The sequence below is a fragment of the Geotrypetes seraphini genome, chromosome 1, assembly GCF_902459505.1.
Source record: "Geotrypetes seraphini chromosome 1, aGeoSer1.1, whole genome shotgun sequence".
Classification (NCBI taxonomy): domain Eukaryota; kingdom Metazoa; phylum Chordata; class Amphibia; order Gymnophiona; family Dermophiidae; genus Geotrypetes; species Geotrypetes seraphini.
In genome coordinates, this window is record NC_047084.1 from 451,081,265 (window position 1) to 451,102,346 (window position 21,082).

Sequence of the window (21,082 nt, forward strand, 5' to 3'; positions counted from 1 at the left end):
AGGAGAAGAGAGAGATGCCAGAGCATGGGAGAGGGAGTGGAGACAGAGAAAAATGGAAGGGACAGAGAAAGAGGGTGGATGCTGGATGGAATGGAGAGTGGTGAGAAGATGAGTAAAGCAGAAAACAGAGATGATAAAATATAGAAAAAAGATTTTTTTTTTGTTGCTTTGGAATAAAGTAGTATTATAGCTGTACTGATAAATGTTTATAAGTAGAAAATGGAAATAAATTAATCTTTTTATTGTACTAATTTTAATGCATTTTGTACATAATTTTGGAGACCAAAATCCCCTTCCTCAGACAGTGGCGTACCAAGGGTGGGTGGGGATGGTACTTAAAATATATATTTTTATCTGGGGGTTGTTAAAAAATGATCTGCCCCCAGGTGTCACATACCCTAGGTACGCAACTGGTATCAGGGGCCATGCAGGGTTTTAATATCAGGGAGAACGACCTGGAAAACAGTTCCACCACTTGTTTTCAAACTCCAGAGCAGCAGTTTGCTCCAGTATTTTCATGGAGCAGGAGGGAATGGAGTAAGCTTGGAGCAGAAAAGAAAACAGTCACTTTACTCCCTAATTCAGGCCCTCTTTTCCTGTTGCTGCTTTACCTGGCTCACCTGTTCCCTTTCCCAGCTCCATTGTTCCACTTCCTTTTTTATCTACAAATTAAGCCCTGAGGCCAGGCCTAGCAGTAGTAGTGGAGGCACTGGTAGGGAGAGCTCTCAGTGACACAACAATTCTGCATTCACAAGGCTACTGTGTGGGAGACAGGGCCTTTGAGCAGGACAGATTATGGTTACCATAAGTCCATGAAAACCCAAACACGTCATTTTTTTAGATGATATGTCTAGGTGTCCAGATGGGGTTGGTTTTTTTTTTTTTTAATGGGGGAGTCTGTCCAGGTTTAGTCAGCTGTCCCGACTCCCCCACCTACCTCCTCCCTGACTGCTATAATTCAATCTTCGGGCAGCCAGCAGCAGCCACCAGGTGAGCTTGCTGCCACTGGCCTGCCCCAGAAGCTGCCTCTCTGCAGGTCCTGCCTACGTGGGAACAGGAAGTCGCTGAAGAGAGGTGGCTTCTGGGGCAAGTCAGCGGCAGCAGGCTCACCTCATTGCTGCTACCGGCTGTCCGAAGATTAAATTACAGTGGCTGGAGAGGAGATAGGTGGGAGAGTAGGGAGCTAGAGAGAGAGGTCAAGCGGGAAGCAACATTGGAGGTCAAAGTAGGGAGGACTGAAGAATCAACATTGGGAGGGGAAGGGGTTGGAGAAACAGTATGGAGTAGGTTAGTGCTGGATGGGAGGGGAGAGACAGAAACAGCAGGAAAGAAGGTTGGAAGGAGAGGGGGGTATGCACAGGAGGAGTTGGGGGTTGGAAAGAGAGAGAGAGAGAAAGAAGCACCTGTTGGAAAGGAGTGAGTGAGTGAGAGAGAGAGAAGCACTAAAAGAGTACAGAGGATGGGAAAGGGGACCAAGGAAATCGGTGAAAGTTAGTGGGGGGGGGGGGGCTGTGGGTGGAGTGTGGGCGCGGTCATGTGCCCTCTTTTTTGTCTTCCCAAATATAGTAACCCTGGGCAAGAGTTGCTTAAAGCTTTCTCCTTTCTTTTTAGGCTCACATGCTCTTTGATTTCTAGACTGACTCAAAAGGTTTCTGGCCCTCCATTTGGCTCAGCACCCATAGCAGTTGCCTTCCTTGCCAACCCCTTGCAACATCTCTCTCTCTCTCTGTACACATGTACTGATTGTATCAGGCAAGCCAATCTGAACCTTAAATTACTGCAAACTGAAATTTGAGGAAAAACACATGATGTAATTAAATCCATGTTTTCATCCATCAGCCCTAATGTAAATATAAACCACCTGCAGAGCAAACAACCAGCTTTGGACAAGAGATAGGGATGCAGTCTCTTCCTCAGCCCCCATCCTCTCCATAGAGTTTCCTAAATCTGAATCTATGTTTTTCCTTAGTCCTGGTGCCTATTACTATCTACTGCTCGTAGACACATCTCAACCTGGGACTGATCCCAAAACCCTCTCCTCACATGGACAGAGAGGAGGTCCACTGGTGTAAACAGTAGGGGGCATGAACCCTTATTCCAGCCATGGGAAGAGAGAGAGAAGGAAGGGTAAAGAGTAGCCGAGAGAGAGACGAGAGGAACATATGGGCAGATATATGATCCTCTCTGGGAAAACATGATTAAAGTCTCTAGTCATGTTTTCCCAGAGATGGTCACATAAAGAGAGAGAAGGAGGAAGGAGTCAAAGACATTGTGGAGATGAGGACAGGTGAACCAGGGAGGGGATTACTCAATGCAGTGTCAGCTTCAAGGTAGATCTGTGATTATCAATCTTGTCCTGGAGGCATCTCTAATCAGCTAGGTTTTCAAGATATTTATAAAGAATATACTTGAGAAAGATTTGCTTAAGTTAGAGACTCATTATATGCAAATCTATCTCATGTGTGTTCATTGTGGCTATCCTGAAAACATGGCTGGTTAAATGTACCTCTAGGACAGGGTGGAGAGCTGCTGATGTACTTGACTATCCTTAATAATATGATTAATAATCCCTCATACCTGTCATAGGCACAGTGAGTGTTTGTGCTCACTGTGGTATCTTCCTTATCTCCAATCAGCCATTGGTGGCTCTCTGACTGCCGCAGGCGTATCCGAGGCCAGTCCTTGCTGGTGACATAACTGCAGGCAGCATTGAAATCCCCAAGGATCAAGATATCCTGCCAAAAGAGACCTCATTAAGAGATGCATTTCACTCCCTCTATTCCCCCTCATCTTCCTCTTTATTACCTCCATGAGAAACTGCTGCTGTGCATCCTCCCAGGCATCAAAGAGGGCATCCACCTCACTCACTGCATAATCCGGACTAGTATGGATGGAGATCAATACGAAGCTCTTCAGATCTGGGGGGATAAGGAATAGACAGATGGCTTCAGGAGGAGCAGAAGAGAGAGACCATACACTCTTCCGACACCCCATAAGCTCTCAGTATCCTTTGCAGTGTCAGTACCTACTGGGCAAGGTTCCCTAGTGCTTCAATCATCTATGAAGCCACCCTGGAGGTTCTCAGTAAGGACCAGTGCTGTTGTGAGGAAAGGTGCTATTTACACAGGTGAGACCGCATCACGGTTGAAGACTGGATGCTTCAGTGAAAAAAGACTTCCAGGTCGATATTCAAAATGACCAGAACGGCTCCAGGCAGGTTAAATCACTTGTTCAGTGCATTTTGGGGGTGGAGTCAGCAGGTTACAGGTTTCATTTATTTCATATATCATTATCTCACTTAAAAGTAAGTAAAGCGGTTTACAATGAAAATATTTAAATAAAATATAAAAGAATTCCATCGTAAAAAGAAAACCCCATCACCAAAGCCTCCCCATAGTCATATGAACATAAGAATCGCCACTGCTGGGTCAGACCAATGGTCCATCCTGCCCAGCAGTCCGCTCACGTGGCGGCCCCAAAGTCAAGACCAGTGCTCCAAATGGGTCCAGTCTCACCAGTTTAGCATGAACTTGTCCAACTTTGTATTGAATCCCTGGAGGGTGTTTTCCCCTATAACAGACTCCGGAAGAGCGTTCCAGTTTTCTACCACTCTCTGGGTGAAGAAGAATTTCCTTATGTTTGTACGGAATCTGTCCCCTTTCAACTTTAGAGAGTGTCCTCTCATTCTCCCTACCTTGGAGAGGGTGAACAGATCTATGTGCATGTACTGCTTTTAATGCATATTCATTGGGGAAATCCCGAAAACCTGACTGGATTCGGCCTTCAAGGAGGGACTTTGGAAACCCCTGCTCTAATCTCTCGCTGTACAGCAACTACTGCAGCCCCTTAACCATTTTAGTCGCCCTTCTCTGGACCCTTTCGAGTAGTACCATATCCTTCTTCATGTACAGCGACCAGTGCTGGATACAATACTCCAGGAGAGAGCGCACCATGGCCCGGTACAGTGGCATGATAACCTTCTTGGATCTGTTCATGATCCCCTAGCATTCTGTTCGCCCCACTCCCCCCACACACACACACACACTATAACTCACATCCAAAAACCTGTTGAAATAAATAAACTTTAAGGGACTTTTTTAAATCTAGATAAAGAGATTTCAATTGTTAATGAAAAAGGAAGTCAATTTCATAAAACCAGTCGCACATTTTAAAAAAGCCATCTTTCTTGTACATTCCAACCTTGCATCATGTAAATTTGGAACTTGAGTTTGACTGGAATGCAAAGATCTAGATGGGCAGCATGGTTTCAACAATTTAAAAAGAGTTCCTGGTACTCCAGTATTCAAATTTTTAAAACCAATTAAAATCAACTTGAACTAAACCCATTAAGTGGCCAGTTAAGTGCTGATAGTCAGCATTTAACTGGCCAAGATAGCCACATAAATAGGACCACATAAAAGTCAGTCCTATTTTTATGCAGTGCCCCAAGACCAGTTAAGTGCTGAATATGCTGTAGCTGGCTCCATTGAGCTGAAAATTCAATGCAGAAGCCCAGACATGGCCCAACATTGAATTTCTGGGCAGTGGCCTACCTAGGGTATGTGGCACCCGGGGCCCATCATTTTTTGACATCCCCCCCCCATCTATATGAAAAATATGATTTTTAGTAACAATCCACATATCGCACAACAAGAGTGTACCTAGGAAAAGGCAGCATCTTAAACACTGCAGTGAGCACTAGAACACCAACACATACATTGTAAAACTAAAAAAGCCAGATCCCGCCCAGTCAATTGATCCTGTAGTCAATGCCAACTGAAAACTATGTTCTTTTCATACACACAGAATAGAGATACACCCTCGCCCAATATGGAATAATCACAAACTAAAAATAGAAATATGTAGACAAAGGTTAAACTGAACCGCCAAGAAACCAGACACTGGATACAATGCAACACCACAAAAACAGTAACACATGTCCTCTAATACAGTGCAAAATATAAAGACAGTAGATGTAAATTTGAAAAAGCTGATACATAACAATCACCACTTTACAAATTAACAAATAAAAATAAAACAAATAATGAGAAATAAAAAAATACCATTTTATTGGACTAATCCCCGTAAGCTCGGTCTCCATCCCCGCAAACCACCTGATTCCATCCACACAAGCCTTGAATTGTTTATATTTTATTTAAACTTTTTTATTCACCAACATGAATGATATACACAGAACCGAGAGAACACAATCATTTTCACAGTACAATGCCTCAATACGGTATATCATGGTAGCACCCAACTAGAAATCCCAGATAATAGTGAGAGTCCAGGCCTGTACTCTGATAGCCTGGAGCCCTCCAAAACCAAACTAGAAACAACCCCCCAACCGCTCCAACCCAACACCCCCACCCCCAAACCCCCTCCCTCAACCCACTGGCAATACGGGGACAACTGGCTTCCGCAAGCGATTGACCACCTGGCTCTTTATCATAGGGGGCAAAGTATCCAAATAAGAAGCCCAAACGGACAGAAAAAGCTTGCTCCGAGATCCAGAAAACCGAGCGGACATGGACTCCCAGACCATTAAAAGATGCAATTTATTGCGCCAATACCAGATGGTGGGCGGGGAGTCCTGAAGCCAATGAGCAAGAATACATTTCTTTCCCACAATATAACCCTTACGAATGAGCAGGCTATCACCTGCAGAAAGTCCGCCCAAATAGCCCTCCGCCAAAAAAATAGTCCCTTCCACCGATGAGGGGAGCCGATAACCCACCAAAGATTCCAAATAACATCGGACCTCCATCCAAAAGGCAGAAATAGATGCACACAACCACACCCCATGAGCCAAAGAATTAGCAACCTGGTGACATTTCAGACAAATAGCCGTAGGAGCACATCCGAAATAAAAAGCCCGCTGCTGAGAGACATATCCCCGATGTAAAACCCGAAAGTGACATTCCTGGAGCTCGGCGCTCTGCACCACCCGAGGTATCTGGCGCACCAGAGGAGCCAAGGACGCCACCCGCGGGCGACATCCCAGGTCCCGGGCCCAAGATGTCAAAAGCCGCTGATAATCCCGCCGTGGCTGCAAAGCCACCAATCTACGATGAAATTGAGAGATAGAAAGCCAATCCCACTGAGCATCGAAGAAAAAGTCATGTAAAGTGATAGCAAAAGACTGGGTCAATGAGTCCCTGGGCAAGGAGGCTGCATAATGCGAGAGCTGCATATAAGCAAACTGATCCGTCGCACCCAAAGACCAGGACGCCTGGAGAGTCAAAAAAGGAACAGCGCTACCATCCGTCTGTAGAAACTGCTCCAAAGTTCGGAGCCCCTTCCTCGCCCACCGTTTGAAAACAACATTTTCCTGTCCCGGACTGAATGCCGCATTGCCCACTATGGGCAGCAGAACACAACTAAAAGGCGAGTGACCCCACAACTGAGAAACACATCTCCAAGCCCGACGAAGCGGCTCCACCAAGCAACTACGGGCCCCAGGCCCCAACCGCACCTTCCCATCCCATTGGATAAGATAAGGCAGAGCCCACGGAAAAAAGTAGTCAACCTCCAGCTCCCGATCGGTATGCTGAGAGCTAAGAAAAAGCCAATCCCGGACATGCCGAAGCAAGCAGGCCAAATTATACAGACGTATCGAGGGAAGACCCAATCCTCCCTGTGCCCAGGACCCCTGAAGAAAAGAGCGATGCATTTTACCTTTCTTACCCCCCCAGCAAAATGAAATCACCAGTCTCTGAAGACCCAGGATATCTTTTTTCAAAAGAAAGAAAGGAAGCGTTTGCAAGACAAATAACCATTTCGGGAAGATAATCATGCGAAAAAGATGAACACGGCCCATCAAGGACAGAGGAAGATTCAACCAGCGCCGTAAAAGCCCCTTAGTTTCCTGCAACAAACGATCAACATTCAAACGGTAGAGCGCGGAGACATCCATAGACAACAAAATACCAAGGTACCTAAAAGAGGGTCCTGCCCAGCGCAAAGGAAACTCCGGCCCCCACTCCACCCGCAACGAGTCCGGAGACGCCATAGCCTCCGACTTCTGCTTATTTAAACGGAAACCAGAAAAATCCCCATACTCACGAAAACACTCCAAAAGAGCGGGGAGGGAGGCCCGAGGATCCGTCAAATAGACCAAGAGGTCATCGGCAAAAGCCGCCGGTTTAAAGTGATGAGCCCCCACGACCATTCCCATGATGTCCGGGTTACCCTGCACATCCCGAATGAGAGGATCCAGAGTCAGGACAAATAACAAAGGTGAAAGGGGGCATCCCTGGCGAGTACCCCTACAAATTGGAAAGGGATCAGAAAGGGTATCATTGGCCCACACCCGGGCCACTGGGTTTGCATAAAGCGTCCGCACCGCCTGAATGAACCATGGGCCTAGACCGTACACTCGCAGGACCTCAAACATAAAGCCCCAATCCACCTGGTCAAAGGCCTTCTCGGCGTCAAAGCTGATTATCAAAGAAGGCACCAGATCCTGTGCAGTCCGCTCCAACGCCGCCAAAATACGGCGTACATTTTTAGCAATCGCGCGGCCCTTCACAAAGCCCACTTGCTGATCAGAAATAAGACTCGGGAGTACCAAGGCAAGACGGGTGGCCAAAACTTTAGCAAAAAGCTTAGCCTCAAAATTCAACAAAGAGATCGGTCTGTACGACTCGGGTCTATTCGAATCCTTCCCAGGTTTCAACAGAACAATAATCTGAGCTACATTCAAGTGGCGAGGAAGCTCCCCCAATCCGACCGCCTCGTTAAACACCGAAGCCAACAAAGGCGCCACCTCAGCTCGCAAGATCTTATAAAACTCACTACGTAGCCCATCCGGGCCAGGAGACTTACCCAAAGCGCTAGCCTGGATCTCCCGCTCAATCTCCCCTGCAGTAAACTCCGCCTCCAACTGCACCCGAGAGGAAGCGGAAATAGTCGGGAGATCCCGACCAGCCAAATATACCCCCCCATCTAGCAGAGGGTCAGAGGGAGCAGCATACAGGTTCTCAAAGAAATCCCGCAACTCCCTGTTGATGTCTCCATCAGTATGCACTATCTCCGAGTTCCGCGTCTGCAGAGCAGCAATACGCGAACTACCCCGCTGCTGTCGAGCCAGCTTTGCAAGAAATTTACTACTCTTATTCGCAAAACGATAAAGATGATACCTATAATGCTCCATAGACCGACGAGCGTGTTGGTGTAACAGAGAATTAAGCGCACACTGAGCCTCCAGCAATCTAGCCCTATCCGGGAGTGCCTGGGTAATGCCGTAGCGTCGACGGAGAGAAGAAACCAGTCTCTCCAGCCGAAGCAGCTCTCGCTTGCGCACTTTACGCTGAAAACTAGCATATGAAATAATCTCACCCCGAAGGTCCGCCTTTGCCGTCTCCCAAGCCAACGAAGGAGTACCAAAATGAGCTGCATTTGTGTCCTGAAAAGAGCGCCACCGGGCTACCAGATGTTCATGAAATTTACTATCACGATAAAGGTGGCAAGGAAAGCGCCAACCACGAGGGGTCCCCGGCGTTCGAGATAACTGCCATACCAATGCCACCCAAGCATGGTCCGATACCTCTATAGGCCCCAGCGTAGACTCCACAATCTCTGCAAACAAAGAGCGGGAGCAGAGAATATAGTCTATACGAGATAAGGAAGCATGGGCCCGAGAAACGTGAGTAAAATCCTTCTCCAAGGGATGCAAGACCCTCCAGGCGTCCACCAAGTCAAGGGAAGCACAAAGAATCGCAATTCCAGTAGCAGATTTCCGAGATTCCCTCCCCACCCCAGACGATCTATCCCAAAGAGGATCCGCCACCTCATTGAAATCACCCCCCACCAACAGGGGAACATCTCCATAGACCGACAAAAGGTCTGCTAAATGATGAAAAAAACCCACGCCCGGGCTATTGGGAGCATAAAGGTTGCAGAGAATATAAGGTTTAGAGTTCAAATTAACCGAGGCTATCACATACCTACCCTCCGGGTCCCTAATGACAGTCCGTACCACCAAATGAAGATGTTTACCCACCAAAATAGCCACTCCAGCCTTCTTACCCAACGCAGGGGAATCCAGGACATCCCCCACCCACCAGGTTCGCAGTTTGGCATGCTCCGCAGCAGTCAAATGCGTCTCCTGCAAAAAGGCCACGTCCGCCCGGCTCCTCCGCAGCTGTCGAAGCACCTTCTGTCGCTTTATTGGGGAATGAATGCCCCCCACGTTCCAAGATAATAACTTAAGGGACATAAAAATGAAACAAAAATACCCAACAAGGAATCAAAAAATTCAAAAGCCAAGGAAGAGGCGTCCCAGCAAGCCCCCCTCCTAAGGCCACAGCCATGCGGAAGCCAGTGCCAACAGTCACCCCGAAACAAGAACAACAACCCTCCCCACCCCACCCTCCCCTCCCCCCCAAAACCAACCCACCCACCACCCACCACCCACCCCAACCCAACCCCCAAACCCAACCAGACCAGTCCTACCCCACTAGACTCCTCCCATCCCATCCACCCCAACCCTTCCGGTCCCCACAGGAACCCAATCACTACAGACGCCCCCTCCACAGAAACCCCCCCCCAAAATAGCAAAAGGAACTAGACAAACCCCAAAGAGCGACCTTGCAGAATTAGAACCCATCTCCCAATCTCAAGACATCCTCATATAAGGCCTCACTGGCCCAGGAAGGGCCCCCGACCCAAAGGAACCCAATCCCAGACCCCATCCACCCCCATATATCCCTTGAGGATGGTTACCCCAAACCCCAAATCACATATTCAACAGGAACCACACAACCCCCACTCTAACTCCCCTCCCCCCCTCCTCACCCATCGCATCATACACACCTCCAACCGCTCGTCCCCAAGCACGCACCACGCCCCAGGCAACAAGCTCAACAACACCCGCTCCAGAGGGTGAATCAAGGCCACCGTCCATCCAAAACAGCCTAGGCCGCCTAGGAGTAGAGAGAGGCCCTGGGCACCCTCAATAATCAAGAAAGCCCCACAAAACCAAGGGCACTGAGACAACTTATAGCAAAAAGCACAGAGGCTGAGCAGCACCCCCGTCAAGGACAGAAGTCCAACCAAGGTCCCAGCAAAATCCAAGAAAGAGTCCCAAGGTGTAGGCGAGCCAGAAGAATGAGGAGCTTCGAAGACAGAAATCCAGCAAAAGTCCAGGGACTCCGCAACATCTGGAAGCACAAGATCCGAGCAGTGCCTCCCTCAAAGACAGAGCCGCACCGGGCCATCCAAGGACCTAACAGAAATCCAAGGAGGAGACCAGAGTTGCACCCAAGCCAGAAGAAAGCGTGTCTCTGAAGACCGGCATCCATCAAGCCGGACCAGCAGTAGAGGAGATCACACCAGCGGCACTAGTAGAAGGCAGGTCCACATTCCACGCATCCAACATGTTTTGCGCCTCCGCTACGGTAGAACAAAACTGAGTAGTGCCATTGTGATGAACCCGCAACCTCGCAGGGTAGAGGAGGGCGAAGCGAACATGGCGGGCCGCCAATGTAGAACACACCGAAGCAAACGCCCGCCGTTGCTGAGCCACTTTTGTAGAATAGTCCTGAAAACAGAGCACCCTGCCGTTTTGATAGGTGAGAGCGCGCTCGCCCCGAGCCGCCTGAAGAATAGACTGTTTGTGAGCATAGTTCAAGATCTTTGCTATTACCACCCGTGGCCGGGCCTGATGAGCTGAGCTGAGACCCAGGCGATGCGCCCTCTCGATACGAAGCGGGCCGAGATCCGCAGGAAAGGTAACGGAGGCAGCTAACCAGGCTTCCAGCGTGCCTCTCAAGTCCCGCTCCGCCACAGCTTCTGGAAAGCTGATAAAACGCAAATTGGACCGGCGTGATCTATTTTCCAGGTCCTCAATGCGATCCTCGAGAGCAGAGATAAGGCGCTGATGTGTTGTCTGGGCATCCTCCACGTGCTGCAGTCTATCCTCCACATCGCTCACCCGCTGCCGGAACGCCGCCGTCTCCTGGCCCATAGCATCCAGCGAAGCCTGGACCACAGCCAGCTTGTGATCCAATGGCAGGAGCTTCTGTTCCAACACGAGCTCCATCGCCGCCGTAACTCCGGCCGTGATTTCAGCTATCCAAGCCGGCCCCCCCGTAGCTGCTCCAGGACTCGGCGGCACCGCCATCTTGATTTCCCCTTGCTTGCCGCGGTCCTTTTCTCTGCGGGCCGACTTCAGCGACATACCACCGCAAAAGCGGCCCGAAACTCGCTCACAGAGTCCGGAGGGGGGGAGATATCGGAGGGTCCGGTCCAAAGGCTCAATAGCCGGAGAATGCCCAAAAAAGGGGGAGGGGAAGCTGCGTAGGGTCGCGGGAGAGAGAGACACAGACTAGCGTCCGTCCCGCTGCACAGCGTCACGGATCCAAGACTGCTCTATGGAAAGACGCTTATATTCTGTGATCCTAGCTCTCTGGGACCAAGCACGGTCTCTCTCAGAAGTACACTGGAAAATCCTTAACAGCGAGTCCAACCCCAGTGTATCACCCGTCTCCACGTGGCTCCTGTTATTTTTCTTTGTATTTTTCTTTATTATTTTGATGTAGTTGCAAACCTCCCTTCTCCTAATTACCCCGCGGTTCATGGACGGAAATGCTTCCTTACAGTCAGCTGCAGATAGGATCCCGTAGCTGTTCCAGGACACGGCAGCGCCGCCATCTTGACCACCCCCTGCTTGCCGCGGTCCGTTTCTTTGCGGGCCGATTTCTGCTACATGCTACGGCGAAATCGGCCCGAAACTCGCCCACCGTGTCCGGAGGAGGGGAGGTATCGGAGGGTCCGGTCCGGCGCCTCAAAATCCGGAGAGTGCCCGAAGAGGGAGGGGAATCTGCGGAGGGCCGCGGGAGAGACACAGACTAGCGTCTGTCCCGCTGCATGGCGTCACGTGATCGAATTGTTTATATTAAAGTATAAAAAGAACCAATATTCTGTACAATTGTCAATATATAAATCAGCGTCTTCTCCCCACTCTCTCTTCCCCATTTCCCTTCAGCGTCCTCAGCCCACTCTCTCTCCACATTCCTTCAGCGCACGCACATAAGCACATAAGCATTGCCTCTGCTGAGTCAGACCATAGGTCCATCACACCCAGCAGTCCGCTCCCGCGGTGGCCTCCCAGGTCAATGACTGTAGTGATCTATTTCTCTACTACTCTATTAATTTACAGCCTTCTGTACTGTATAGTAACCCTCTAATTGTACCCATGGATCCCCTTTTCCTTCATGAACTCGTCCAATCTCCTTTTGAACCCCAAAGTCGTACTCTGCTCTACCACCTCCTCTGGAAGCGTATTCCATAAAAACAAGCAAGAAATTTTATATCATTTTCATTCTATTCATTCATAGAAATTAAAGTCTAAATAATGCCAGTCACATAACAAAACATGATTTTACAAAAATAATTCCCTGCAGTCAAGCCTGCAAGGATTACTAGATGTCTTTCAGCAGCTCCCCTCCCTCCCTCCCCATTACCTTCGTGGCCAAGTCAAAATGATCTACCAACAATAAAATTTTAAAAACTCAAAGCACATTGTACGCAGAGAAAATGTTAATTATCATTTATATTCCGCGGGTTTTCAAAGAGGTCAAGGCAGATGTCTTTATGCAATGTCACCTCAGTAACAACTTTACAAAAGTAGATAAATATACCCCCTCCCTTTTTATTAAACCGCGATAGCATTTTTTAGCGCAGGGAGCTGCGCTGAATGCCCCACGCTGCTCTCGACGCTCCCTGCACTAAAAACTGCTATTGCAGTTTAGTAAAAGGGGCCCATAGTGCAAAATATAGACAGCATATATAAATTCTCAAAACTGACACATTTTGATCACTAAATTGAAAATAAAATCATTTTTCCTATCTTTGTTTGGTAATTTCATCAGTCTCTGGTTGCATCTTTATTCTTCTGACTGTGCATCCAATATTTCTTCCCTTCTTCCAGCCTCCTGTATGCTTCCTCTCCTCCAGACCTCATTCCCTCCCCCATCTTTTTCTTTGTTTCATCCTGTCCCCTTCTTTCTTTCTCTCTCCATGCCCCTTTTCTTTCTGTATGTCTGTCTTTCTCTCTCTCTCCGTGCCCCATTTCTTTCTTTCACCCTGCTCCCTTCTTTCTTTCTCTCTCCATGCCCCCTTTCTTTCTCTATGTCTGTCTTTCTCTCTCTTTCCCCATGCCCCATTTTTTTTCTTTCTTTCACCCTGCCCCCTTTCTTTCTGGATCCCTGACCCCCCTTGCTTTCTTTCTGGCTTCCTGGCTCCCCCCTCCTTTCTTTCTTTCTCTCTTCCCTCCCCCATGCCACCGCCGCTACCACAACCATGCTGCCACCACCGCCGGGGAAAGGCTGCCACTGGCCATTGGAAACAGGCCGGCGCCAAATTCGCCCTCCTTCTTTTCCCGCGGGCCGACCAACTCTGGCTGCCCGACGTCAATTCTAATGTCGGAGAGGACGTTCCGGGCCAGCCAGGCAGCAATTGGCTGGCCCAGAACGTCCTCTCCGACATCAGAATTGACGTTGGACGGCTAGAGTTGTTCGGCTCGGAGAAGAGAAGCAGGGAGGGAGAATTCGGCGCCGGCTTCTTTCTGATGACGGCAATGGCAGCCTTTCTCCGGCGGCAGCCTAATCCCCGGTAAGTGGCCAGCTGTACACCCCCTCGGGCCTTGCACCTGGGGCGGACCGTCCCCCCCCCCCCCCGCCCTCTCCTTGGTACGCCACTGTTTCTGGGCATACCACCTGCAGTGGTCAGCAAAATGCTCTCAATGCAGCCTCTTTATCTATAAGGGAGAGAGTACACAGTTGTGTGTGTATGATAGGGTGCTACGTATGATGAGAGAAGGGTGGGAGAGTACCTTTGTGTAAATAAGGGGTGGGTGCTGTAGCTGGTTAACCCCTGGCAGAGATGTACCTGTGATGAGAGACTGGAACTGTGCCACGAAGGGTTCCCGGATGAAAGAGTCTGTGCCACAATTCTCACAGCCATCGTCATAGTGGTACCACCTTGTGGGTTTCACAATGTCCTCTCTGCATTTGTAGAAGCAAAGATGGGCATACAGGAGTAGGATGGTATAGAAAACAGAACAGAATTAGTCTCTTAAACAGTACTACTTCCCATTTCTAAGTCTGTGTTAGAGATAGCCCCCTACCTGCAGAACCTCAAAGATCAAGCCCTTACCTTAAGCCACAGATGAAAAAGAGAAAAGCATTTTCTAGCTGGGATTAGGACCTACAGTCTTCATCTAAGGCAGTGTCTCTCAAACTGTGAGCCCTGAAGAGATTTCAGGTGTGCCATGAGAGATTCCAGAATTTTACTTTATTTAAAAAAATTCCCTTCTTAAGTATACACTAGAAAAGATGACATGTACATTGCGTACGCAAGATTCTGTCAATGTTATGAAAGTCTGTTTGCATAAGGATACAGCCTCCCAGACAAGTATCATTCTTTGACGTGACTAGTCCTTGAAAACTAACAGCAAGTAATTTTATTTTTTATGCAGTAGTTATAAGAACATAAGAATTGCCGCTGCTGAGTCAGACCAGTGGTCCATCATGCCCAGCAGTCTGCTCCCTCGGCAGCCCCTAGGTCAAAGACCAGTGCCCTAACTAAGACTAGCCTCACCTGCATACGTTCCGGTTCAGCAGGAACTTGTCTAACTTTGTCTTAAATCCCTGGAGGGTGTTTTCCCCTATAACAGCCTCCAGAAGAGCATTCCAGTTTTCCACCACTCTGGGTGAAGAAGAACTTCCTTACATTTGTACGGAACCTATCCCCTTTTAACTTTAGAGAGTGCCCTCTCATTCTCCCCACCTTGGAGAGGGTGAACAACCTGTCTTTATCTACTAAGTCTATTCCCTTCAGTATCTTGAATGTTTCTATCATGTCCCCTTTCAGTCTCATCTTTTCAAGGGAGAAGAGGCCCAGTTTCTCGAATCTCTCGCTATATGGCAACTCCTCCAGCTCCTTAACCATTTTAGTTGCTCTTCTCTGGACCCTTTTGAGTACTGTGTCCTTCTTCATGTACGGTGACTAGTGCTGGACGCAGTATTCCAGTTGAGGACAGACCGTGGCCCGGTACAGCGGCATGATAAACTTCTCCAATCTGTTCGTGATCCCCTTCTTAATCATTCCTAGCATTTTGTTCGCCCTTTTCGCCACCGCTGTGCATTACGCAGATGGCTTCATTGACTTGTAGACCAGCACTCCCAAGTCTCTTTCCTGGGGGATCTCTCCAAGTACTGCCCCGGACATCCTGTATTCGTGTATAAGATTTTTGTTACTGACATGCATCACCTCACACTTATCCATGTTGAACCTCATTTGCCATGTTGTTGCCCATTTCTCGAGCGTGTTTATGTCACGTTGCAGATCTTCGCAATCCTCCTGCATCTTCACTACTCTGAATAACTTTGTATCATCTGCAAATTTAATCACCTCACTCGTCGTACCAATTTCCAGATCGTTTATAAATATGTTGAAGAGCATGGGTCCAAGCACCAAACCCTGCGGCACTCCACTGGTGATGCTTTTCCAGTCTGAGTATTGTCCATTTACCCCCACTCTTTGTTTCCTATCCGCCAGCCAGTTTTTAATCCACGTGAGTATTTCACCCTCAATTCCATGGCTCGCAATTTTTTGAAGTAGTTGTTCATGTGGAACCTTGTTGAACGCCTTCTGAAAATCCAGATATACAATGTCGACCGTGTCGCCTTTGTCTATCTGCCTGTTTATTCCCTCGAAGAAGTGCAGCAAGTTCGTCAAACAAGATCTTCCTTTGTTGAAGTGCTGGCTGGTCCTCATCAGATTGTGTCCATCAAGGTGCTCAATGATGCAGTCCTTTATCAGCACCTCTACCATCTTTCCCGGTACCAAGGTCAGACTCACCAGTCTGTAGTTTCCCGGATCACCCCTCGAACCTTTCATTAAGATCGGCGTAACATTTGCCACCTTCCAGTCTTCCAGAATCCTTCCCCATTTGATCGACAGATTGGCTATTAATTGAAGCAGTTCAGCTATAGCCCCTTTCAGTTCCTTGATTACTCTCGGATGGATGCCATCCGGTCCCGGGGATTTATCATTTTTAAGCCTATCAATCTGCCTGCATATCTATTCTAGACTGACCGTCAACCCTGTCAGTTTCCCGTCTTCGTTTCCTGCGTATAGCCTGACGGCTTCCGGTTTGTTGTGTATATCCTCTTCGGTAAACACAGACGCAAAAAATGTGTTCAGTTTGTCGGCAATGGCTTTGTCCTCCTTTAACACTCCCTTTATTCCATGGTCATCCAACGGCCCCACCACTTCCTTCGAGGGTCGTTTCCCCTTATCCTAACTTGAGCAACAAAGCAATCAAGGCTTTGTTACTGTTTGGATCTTCTTATCTTTGCAAACTTGTATTTTCAGCTCTGACAGAAAATAAATTGAAAAAAAGAGAATGACTGCATCTCCCAGGTGGTCTCCACTTCCTTCTACTAACTCTATCAACTGAGAAGGATCAAACCCTATATCTCCAAACTGGACCTAACTCAGTTCCTCTACACCTATGTTCTCTCCAGGATGGATTACTTCAACTCAGTGGCGTATCTAGCCTATGTGACACCCAGGGCCCATCATTTTTTGACCCCGCCCCATCTGTATGAAAAACATTATTTTTAGTAACAATCCACACGTCACACAAGAGTGTACCTAGGAAAAGGCAGCATCTTACATACTGTAGTGAGCAGTACAACATCAATACACCCATTGTAAAAGTAAACAAGCCAGACTAGTACAGATCAATCCTACACCGTCAATCCTAACAGAAAACTGTGTCTTTCAAACACACAGAAAACACTTTTGTCTAATATGGAATATGTAATCACAAACTAACTCCTCCCCCTTTTAGAAAACTGTAGTGTGATTTTTAGCCATGGTGGTAACAGCTCAGACTCTCATAGAATTATGAGCATCAGAGCTGTTACCACCACGGCTGGTGCTAAAAAACGCTCTACAGTTTTGTAAAAGGGGGGATAAAATAGAAATACGTAGACAAAGGTTAAATTGAACCACCAAGAAGCTGGACTCAGCATATAATGCAACACCACAGAAACAGCAATGTATCTCCCCTAAAGCAAAAAAATAAATAGATTTTTTTTTTCTACCTTGCCTTCTTCTCTGGTTTCTGCTTTCTTCATCTTGTCACTCTCTTCCTTTCATCCACTGTCTACCCTCTCTCTGCCCCTTTTATAAGGCATCTTCTCTCCTTCTATTCCCCTTCCAGAAAATTTGTGCCTTCCCCTTCCATTTATCCCTTCACCCCCATTGGTCTGGCATCCATCTTCTTCCCTTCCCTCCTCCAATGGTCTGGCATCTCTCCTCTCCTCTCCTCTTCTTCCCTTCCCTCTCCCACACCCTCATGGTCTGGCATTTCACTCTCTCCTCTCCCTTCCCCCCCACTTCCATCAGCATCTGCCCCCTTACTTTCCCACTAAGAACATAAGTAGTGCCTCTGCTGGATCAGACCAGGGGTCCATCCTGCCCAGCAGTCCGCTCATGCGGTGGCCCATCAGGTCCAGGACCTGTATAATGATCTCTATCTATACCCTTCTATCCCTTTCTTCTTCAGGAATTCATCCAATCCCTTCTTGAACCCTGATACCATACCCTGTCCTATCACGCCCTCTGGAAGTGCATTCCAGGCATCCACCACCCTTTGGGTGAAGAAGAACTTCCTAGCATTGGTTCTGAATCTGTCCCCTCTTAATTTATTCAAATGCCATCTCGTTCCATCCAGTATCCTTCCCCCTTATTTATCTCTCCCCTTTCCCTGCACACTAATTCCATGAGCATCTGCCCCCTTTCTTTCCCTCCAACCCAATTCCATCCAGTATTCTTCCCCCTTATGTCTCTCTCTCCTTTCCTGCACACCAATTTCATCAGCAAATGCCCCCTTTCTTTCCTTCCACCACCCTTCTATGCTTCTCTCTCCCTCAAAACCAGCAAGGTCCCGCAATTACTGCTTCTGCTGCCTCTGCTCCGGAAGAGGTAAGTGACGTCAGAGGGGGTGGGCCGGCAGACACAGGGAATTGCGGCAAAGTCCCATGATGACTGCGGCTGCCGGTCCACCCCGTCCGACGTCACTTACGTCTTCCGGAGTAGAGGCGGCAGATGGCAGTCATTGTGGGACCTTCCTGCACTTCAGCATGGCTGCTGACTCTGCTTCGGAATAAGTATGGCAGCCACACTGAGGTGCAGGTGCCATTTAGAGCAGCGCAGGAGGTTCCAGACCTGGCCAGCTGGCTGCGCACCCATAGGGCTGGGACCCAGGGCAGTCCACACACCCCACCCTGCCCGTGGTATGCCACTGCTGCAACTCCATCTTTAATGGAGTAGCCAAAAAGGAACTCAAACGCCTCCAGTGAGTCCATAACGCAGCAATCCGGCTCCTATATAACCACAACTATCACGACCCCATCTCCCCAGTCCTCCACACAGAACACTGGCTACCAATCAACAAACGCTGCACATTCAAGGCTCTTGTAATAGCGCATAAAAGATTCCGCACCACCACCCCAGCCTACATAAGTTCCAAGCTAAACCTGTACGCCCCTACCCACCCCCTCCACTCTAGAGTAGAGAGACAACTGTGCATCCCCCCAAGAAGGTCTCTCCTGATGGAAACCGCCCACAAATGCTCCTACAGCCACTTCATCCCACAACTTTGGAACCAACTCTCCCCACAAATCAGATCCCAGAACTCACTAATGACTTTCTGAAGATCTGTGAAGACCTTTCTCTTCAACTAAAGGTCCAGCCGCAAACAATCCCCTCTAAATTCTCTCCCGCCAACAACCACTAGTTGGTGACCCTCTGGTCCAATCTACTGTATTACCTCCCCAAGAATTTCCTATGAATATTCCCCACCCAAGCTGTCCTTAAGTTACTGTACTGTCCACCCTTATTATTATGCTACTGTATTGTATGGTATTATATTATATTGTATTGTATTGCCAAATGTACTGTCCAATGTAACATACTGTGAATGTTAGCTTGTAACTTGTTCTGAGCTCCCGGGAAGACGGGATAGAAATCGAATTAGATAAATAAATGATGAAATGCATGTTTGCTTGTTGACTATCGAGCCACGTTTTGAGTTAATTTGCACTGAAAAACAAGTACATCCATTGCATTGATTAGCAATTTCATTTTATCTACTTTAGTTCCACTATTGTTAAAATTACCCTTGCATAGCTTAAAGAACTTTAAATAAATAACTCTCAATTTTAATTATTTTGCTAGTTTCACAATTTTATAATTTCAGTTATAATGTTCTGCGAAAAAATGTTAGCTCTGTTTAGTGTGCCGGAGCTAAAAATTTTGAGAGACACTGGTCTAAAGATAGAGACCACGCAAGCTACAGACCAAGTAGCAGCTGCTTCTTGGTGTGGTATTCTTGCCTCTTCCCTCTCTTACTAAGGGACAGGACCCCCACTGCTTAGGCCCTTACTCATAAAGATGCTGGGAAAGGAGTGGGAATCCCTGGACCATCCCTTTCTTTATCTTCTTGCCGGCTACTGACCTGTAGATGTAGACATATTTCTCACGGTAGGAGCTTCGACCGAGGTGGTCAGAGATGAGAAGATTATAGTGTAATCCAGTGGCACTGGAAATGAGACACAATGTGCTGATTAACTGTATGGCATGAGGTACCAAGGCTGATCTAGTAGTTTGTCTCTCAAGACCTCCCTCAAGCCCATTTCTTGCTCAACTGCAGTAAAAAGAAATGTAATTGTAGTAGCTATGTTTTCCATATGCTTATCACCTCCGCCCTGCACCCCAACAGGCTTTCATACTTTTTTCCTTTCTTCTTATCCTGACTGTGGGGCTATATGCTTAGGGTTATCAGACATCCAGGAAAATCCAGACATGTCCTCTTTTTAGAGGACTGTCCAGGTACCCAGACGGACTTTCCAAAACCCGGCAGTTTGTCCGGGTTTTGGAAAGCCATGACAAGCTCAGGCTGCATCTGGAGGGCCTCTGAGCATGCGCGGATAACGTCACACACATTTGTGCATGCTAGAGGCCCTCCAGATGCAGCCCAAAGGTCGAGGAAGAAGAGACGAGGCTTTGTGGAGGCAGGGCTGGGACAGAATGGGGCAGGGTAGAACTGGGTGTGGATGGGGACGTAACGGGATAGGGCCATGTGTCCGGGGTTTTGTTCTCAAAATATGGTAACCCAATGGTAACCCAAAATATGCTGTTCCCCTGTGCTTAACTGGGCAAGTTAGGACTGCTGCTTATGTGGTTCTACTTCTCCAGTTAACTATGAAGGCACCGGTATTGAATATTGCCAGTGCCTGCATTACCTCTGGGTCTGTCCTGACTCTGCCTCCAACCACCCCCTCAACTGCCTAGTTTTGACATGGCTGGTTTTTAAAATCAATGTTCAGCAGCCAGGCCTGGTTAAATGCTGCTGAATTTCTGCAGCCAGCCAGCTCAGCAGGGTTTAACCAGGCAGGACCTTCTCTTGCCTGGTTAAACCCTTTTGAATTTCAGGCCCTTTATCTTTTATCTGTTGATGTGACCAGCGGTTGAAGTAGTAAGTAAGTGACTGGCCAGTATCTCTTCATAGGTAGTTTCAAGTTTATTAGAATTTGAGATCCTGCAAATCAAACAATGTCTAAGTAGTATACAATGATTAATAATCTAAAAAGAAGAAAAATGTAAAGTATAAAAATAACAGAACAGAATATTAGGGAAAAAAGGGTAAAACTACAATTTATTTTAGAAAAGAAGGGAATGGATAACACATAGGGGTAGGTCAGAGTGCTCTGGCCAGTAATTTAAAACTCTCTGAATTGTAAAGATATGAGATTAGAAGCATTTAAAAATAAGCATCGGTAAATAAAAAAGTTTTAAGATCTTTTTAAAAAATACTAAGTGAGGTTTGAAGACTAAGATGGATAGGAAGCAAATTCCATAGTCCAGGTTCTTGAACAGAAAAAAATAGAATTACGGGTGGAATCTAGAAAAATCTCTCTAACAATCAAACGATTTTCATTAAGAGATTTAAAGTTTCGAGAAGGGGCATAGGGTGTTAAATATTTACCGAGAAAAAGAGGAA

At 47.6% G+C, this 21,082-nt stretch overlaps 1 protein-coding gene across 1 annotated transcript in view; it reads right to left on the reverse strand.

Annotated features, from left to right (window-relative positions):
• LOC117368155 (deoxyribonuclease-1-like) overlaps window positions 1–21,082 on the reverse strand; it is a 62,791-nt gene that overhangs the window by 22,367 nt on the left and 19,342 nt on the right. The window contains exons 3-6 of the mRNA XM_033961525.1: window positions 19,538–19,621; window positions 13,894–14,009; window positions 2,806–2,918; window positions 2,578–2,735 (exon numbers count right to left, since the gene is read on the reverse strand). Coding sequence (XP_033817416.1) covers window positions 2,578–2,735; window positions 2,806–2,918; window positions 13,894–14,009; window positions 19,538–19,621 — 471 coding nt within the window. The remainder of the gene's footprint in view (window positions 1–2,577; window positions 2,736–2,805; window positions 2,919–13,893; window positions 14,010–19,537; window positions 19,622–21,082) is intronic.